This window comes from Marmota marmota, unplaced genomic scaffold (assembly GCF_001458135.2).
Source record: "Marmota marmota marmota unplaced genomic scaffold, marMar, whole genome shotgun sequence".
Taxonomy (NCBI): Eukaryota; Metazoa; Chordata; class Mammalia; order Rodentia; family Sciuridae; genus Marmota; species Marmota marmota.
This window is the reverse complement of record NW_025999864.1, coordinates 3,981,145-3,987,194: the sequence shown is the minus strand read 5'-3', so window position 1 is coordinate 3,987,194 and position 6,050 is coordinate 3,981,145. Positions and strand designations below refer to the sequence as shown.

At 41.4% G+C, this 6,050-nt stretch overlaps 1 protein-coding gene across 3 annotated transcripts in view; it reads right to left on the bottom strand.

Annotated features, from left to right (window-relative positions):
* Positions 1-6,050, bottom strand: part of Arid5b (AT-rich interaction domain 5B) — a 183,078-nt gene that overhangs the window by 175,474 nt on the left and 1,554 nt on the right. The window contains exon 2 of one of the 3 annotated variants that reach the window (XM_015504696.2): positions 5,554-5,808. In XM_015504696.2, the coding sequence (XP_015360182.1) occupies positions 5,554-5,808 (255 nt within the window). The other 2 variants (XM_048814437.1, XM_048814428.1) reach the window with 2 other exon arrangements.

Genomic DNA, 6,050 nt, shown 5'->3' with positions numbered 1-6,050 from the left:
TGGGGGAGGAGGGAAGGAGAAGAAGAAAGAAAAGAGAAAAATAGAAATGAGTACGTTATCAGGTACCTTCTTTCATATCAACCCTACAGGCCAGGGATCAGCAAACTTTTTCCATAAAGGACCAAGCCAGATAGTAAATATTTCTATTTTGTTGGCCATATGGTAACCATCAAAACTACTCAATTCTGCTGTTGTAGCCGAAGAGCTATAAACAATACATAAACAAATGAGTGTGGCTACATTCCAATAAAACTTTATTTACAAAAACAGGCAGTGGGCCAGATTGGGTCTTCAGACCTTAGTTGGCTGACCCTCAGTACAGTCCAGTAAATTCTCTCCATCTAATTCTTTAGTTCTAATCTCAGTTGGACAGGGCCTGCCAGGTAGAGAGTAAAGATGTTCCCTCGAAGTTTAAATGATTACTACAAATAAATAATAATGACTATATCTACAACTATCACTTGTTGTACTCTTATAGGAACTATGCTAGATTCCAGGCCCTTTTCATTATTATCTCTAACTCTCCAAAGCAGAGTAGAGATCATTAAGTCCATTGTACAGATAAGGAAACTGAGGCTCAGAAAAGTTAAAAACATTGTCCAAGGCCAGTGACATCAGGAATATCAGAATCTCTAAAAAATCAGTTTATACATTCAGACCAAAGCTTAGGGACTATCCAAAAAGATCAAGACCAAGCCATCACTTTCTGGATTCCAAAATGTGCCTGCCTAACCCCATACATGATCAAATTATGCAATCTTTTAAAAAAATCTTGCCAATCCAGTTGACAGCATACTTCAATAGCAAAATGTAAATCCTTCAGAAGCCTTTTATTTTGAGGATACAACTAAATGCAATAAACAGATAAAGCCTGAGCTGAAGGGACATGTTCTAGCAAACATGGATGGTTACATGTTCTAGCAAACTAACCCAGGTACCAACCCCTCATACAGAAAAGATTTTTTTCAGTAAGATCCACTTTAGTCATCTCAAACTTCCATGAGAACAAAAATACTAATATTAATGGCAATGATAGCAGTCAATCATTATCAAAGTATCTACCATGGGTCAACTTTAATTGTACACACTTTACATGTATTAACTCATTTAATCCTTTAAATATTCCTAAGAAATAAGTACTGTATTTCCATTTTACAGATGGAAAAACTAAGGCACAGAGAGTTCAGAACTTGCCTAAGATAATACAGCTAAGAGGAGCTGTTTAAGATGTTTAAAAGTTTGAATTTGAACCTAACTTCAAAGATTTTAATTGAATTAATTGCAATAGGGGCCCCAGAATATGTACTTTTGACATTTTTTAATTGGATGATGAGTCTTATGACAGCTAAATAGTGTTACAAATCCTGAATGCATGTTGGAATCCAAAACACCCAGGTCTGCTTGATCTTAACTGTCTGACATCAAGACTTCAGGCATTCATATTCACTGTTGCAAGTGATTAGCAGACCTGCATGCAAAACTCATGCCATGGATGGTCAGGCTCAAATCCAAGCCTGCACATCACCTATTTTAAGAGGGTACATTGCCAATAGATTAAGCACTTGGCAATTTGAAAATGAATGTAATCAGAAGTTACCCAGTAACAGAACCAATTACCCGCCTACTTTGCCATTTTCCTCCTCTGAAGAGCTACTGGCTGAATGTGGCAATTGTGGGTAATTACTAAAGACACTTAACTCCTTGCACATGGCCCTGCTATTCACTTTCATGGTAATTTAAGACAGTATCATGATTAGGTCCAAGGACCTCCACAGACTCAAGTTATTATGCTTTGCTATTGTTTTTAAAGGCAAGAATATCTAGAACAAAGGCCACTATAATTAGAACTCCTTTCTATTTATGTAAGCACTTTTCAATATATAAAGCATTTCTACCCATATAATTCCTCTTGGTCCTCACAATAATCCACAGTCATCCTTACTATATGTTCCCATTTTGTAGCTGAAAAATAAAGGCTCAAAGTACTTATGATTATTCAAGGTCAAACAAATAGTAAGTTACAGAATCAAAGTGTTCCTTTTTGGAACACTTCCCCCCACCAGACCAGTTGCCAGCAATGGAAATGTATCAAGGCAGCAGTGTATATAAGCATGCAGATCATCACTATCATTATTAAATAAATAACCAATTATTAATGCTTATAATAATTATTAAAATATAACTGTTCCTGTTATAAAACGCTGGCTAGGATTACTAAACATTACAGAATAAGAATGGTTTTACTACCTAAATATCTGGCGACCTCTGGCAAAGTTAATTGAGTTGTCATAGTTCTAAAAGGTACGAGGAACTGCACACATAGGTTTCATTGGGGTAACGCAACCATAAAGTTGGGCTCGAGACTAGCAATCTTTGACAAACCATATAGTCTTTCCAAGTTTAAGCCCCCATCTAGACAATGGGTATACAAAGTCCTGTCTTCCTCAGCCTCATACAATGATTGCAAGGATCAATGAGAAAATATTCCAAAAAAAGCCCTCTGCAAATCATAGCAAATCACACAGGGACGCTATTTCTAAACTTGCACAATGATCATTTTCCTGCTTTTAGAACTGACGTCTTTACATTTCAAGAAATCACATAAAGGCAGAATGATTCTCTTAAACCAAAAAAGCATGCTGAGTTCTGGACGTCCTTTTGAGATGGATGCTGATGTCAGCTCAATCAAGAAATTATTAACCTCCATTTGGTTACTTAAAATAAACTGTACTAGCTGATTAAATGTGCTGAACATTTTCTCCAAGTAAGAGTGCCTATCACCAAGAAACCTTTTTCTTTTAGTTACAGGCTGCAAATGGCAAATGCATCATTCAAAACTATTTAAAATCAATAATAAAAATCACTTCAATGTATATAAACAAGTAAATGGAGTAAGTGAAAACAAAGCAAATTTCTTAATGAGAGGGCCCTGTTGCCCCCTCTAGGTGCCAGCAGTAAATGCTGGTTTCTTTGACACTCCTCCAGAGGAGACTGCTGCTGCTATTCTCCTAATGAATGACTAACTTAGGCCAGGGGGGAAATGACATCACCAGGGTGGAAAACCAATCTGCATTGGGAAACTTTCTACCTGCTTTACATTTGTCATAATTATTTTGCACAATGCAGTCGGCATTTGCATAATTTTGAGGCGTGTCATTATCTCAATTGAAAATTGTTTTAATATGGCTGAATAATTCACAATGACATCAGCCAAAGTCCTAATGAAATATACAAGTATAATCATACAGCTAATTACCAGCCGTGTTAGCATTAAAAAAACAAATCATGCATAATATTAGAGGATGTATATGCAGCTGAGAATTATAAATAGAGCCATCTCCCTCCACAAACCCCCTAGAGTTTACTTTTAAATGGTAAGATTAATTTTCTCAGGTATGGCTCATATAACAGAGACGAAATGCACATATCATTACAATGGTTCGCTTTCAATTCCCCATAATGAACAATTAAAAAGAAATCGTATATTTAAAAATATATCTATTCACCGACAAGAGTTCCAGCAGATGCACTCTGGCAAATGTGGCTTTTATTCTTAAATCAGAATTCGTATCTAATTATACCAACAGAAATTTAAAATGTACCAAGTGGGGTCAATTTGGGGTCTTTGAAAATATTCTAATTTCAAGCCCCCCCCCCAAAAAAAAAAAAGAAAAAAAAGAGTGGCCACAAAATATCCCATAAAACACTGAATAATTTCCTCCTGGGTTTAGTCAGAAGTCTATTAGGCACCAGCTCTTTTCTGGATATTTAATCCTTCCCTTTTCCAGATCACAGGCCATGTTGAAGTAATAAATTTGAAAAGCAAATAATAAGAAATCAGGAGGGGGAGGGGGAGGAAGACAGCTGCGCAGCAAAGTTGGGTCGGGGGAGGGGCCGAGCGAGACCTTGGGAGGGGGAAAGAGCTCAACCTGTTGGTAGGTTGCAGGATTTTTCACAGTATTTCCAAACAACACCTTTGTAAAATTGCAGGCGGACGTAGGGAAATATGAACGTTAAAACCCAAAGCTGCGGGGGGAGGGCGGGGGAGGAGTGTATGCGGGGGAAGAGGGAGGGGCTTACTTCGGAAAAGCAGATTTGAGTGCAAACGTTTTGACTAACTCAAGTAATTAACCGACATAGACCACTGTTGGGTAATTCGATCCTGAGGAAAGGGAGTGAGCTGGCGATGCCAAAAGTACAATCATCTCTATCAAGATCAAGAAATTCTGGAAGGATTGGCATCTTGGAGACCCGGGATGAGTTAAACGGGGCATCATTCATTTAACAAAAAGATCCTTAGACCTACCTCGAAAGCTCCACAGCCTGGCACAGAGCTAGCTGCCCTCAAAAGTCTCAGTTTGATTGCCCTCCTCTCGCTTTGGCAACACAAAGCCTTGCCAAGTGGCCGGGCGCCCTCCCTCCCCGCCGCGCGGTGGGCACAGACTCCCCAAAATAGTTCCCCGGTAGGTACCACGGCGCTAAGGTCGGCCAGCTGACTAGGGGAGTCCGCAAAACTGCGGTCACACATAAATGACAGAGCCGAAGGGAGGCGGCCGCCCCGGCGCCCGGTGACTGCGGGCTCACCTCCGGCGTCCTCCCGGGAGCGCGGCGAGCGCCCCCACGGCAGCCCAGAAACGTGCCGGGAAGGCTCGGTCCCTCCCTGGGAGCGCTGTCTGGGCACGGAGGGCGCTGGACCCGCAGGGCCAGTGGGCGAGTTCACACCCCTCTGCCCTCCCTCCTGTCCCCCGCCCGGTTCCACACACCCCCAAAGATCGCGCTGGAAGACGTCCACTTTGCGTGGAGTAATTGAAAACTAGAACATCAAATGGCTTGTCGGGGCGGGGGGGCGGCGGGGGGAAGTGGGCGAGAGATAGTTGTTAATGCTTAACGTGTTTGTGCCGGTTACACGACCGCTTTGAAATCCGCCCGGGCAGATCTGCAAGTTATTTGAATGTATTATTCCAGTACCTGTCATTTATCACTTTATTCAACACGTCTTTGCCAACTCAATAGCTTTTGATCTCATTCTGCCTCCATTTCGTAATTTCCGCCCTCTTAAACATATCAAATACTTACTTAAAAAAAAAAAAGTGAACAATATCGAAACCCACCGAAAGAAATCCACCCAGCCCCGACCAAGCTAGACACGAAGGTAAATTTTCAAAAGGCAAAAAATATAAAAAGCATGTGATGTTCAAGCGGCAGTTAGCAGAAGAGATCTCTCTCTCTCTCTCTCTCTCTCTCTCTCTCTCTCTCTCTCTCACACACACACACACACACACACACACACACATCCTTGAACAAAACCCTTCTCGAACAAGTTATTTGATCTTGACTAAAATCAGCAGTTGGATCCTCTTTGTAAAGCTGACAGCCAAACTCTGACAATGGCAAAATACTCGAGCCCCAGCTAGTGGCGCTACCCCTTTAAAAAAGGAGTGGATCCTGCTCGCCTGCAGAAGTGAATACAGTATTTTCAAGCTTGCCCTGTAATAAGCATTACTAGGGGAAAAAATAATAAAGAAAGAAGAGAGGGAGAGATAGGTTTACCACCTCGCCATGGTCGCTATTTCTGCCCTGGGGTGTGTCTTCGGGGAGGAAATAAAGTTTAGAGCTGGATAAAAGTTGCCGGCTGGTCCTTTCTTCCCACAACAGCTGGAGCTCCGCTATGCAAATCGGATCCTTTGGCGTACATCTTACAAAGAAAAAGTCGCCAAGGGACAAAATTCTTGGTTTGCCTTCAAGGTGGAATTGAAAAGCCTTGTAGAAAATGTAAGGTCCGTGCAAACCACACGGTGAGCCGACCCACTGCAGGGGGGAAAAAAGCACCAAATAAATAATGTAGCCATCAGAACACAAACATCTATTCCCAGACACATTTACACACAGACATCCCCACTCTTAATACAGACGAGCCCACAGATATAACGCTGGGTGGAAAAAAAATCATAGAGCCCACAAATTTTCTGCCTTCCTTAAAAAAAAAAAAAAAAAAAAAAACCCTCCGCCACCCCCCTCCAGCCCGCCACCCCTTCCCACCTCCCCATCTG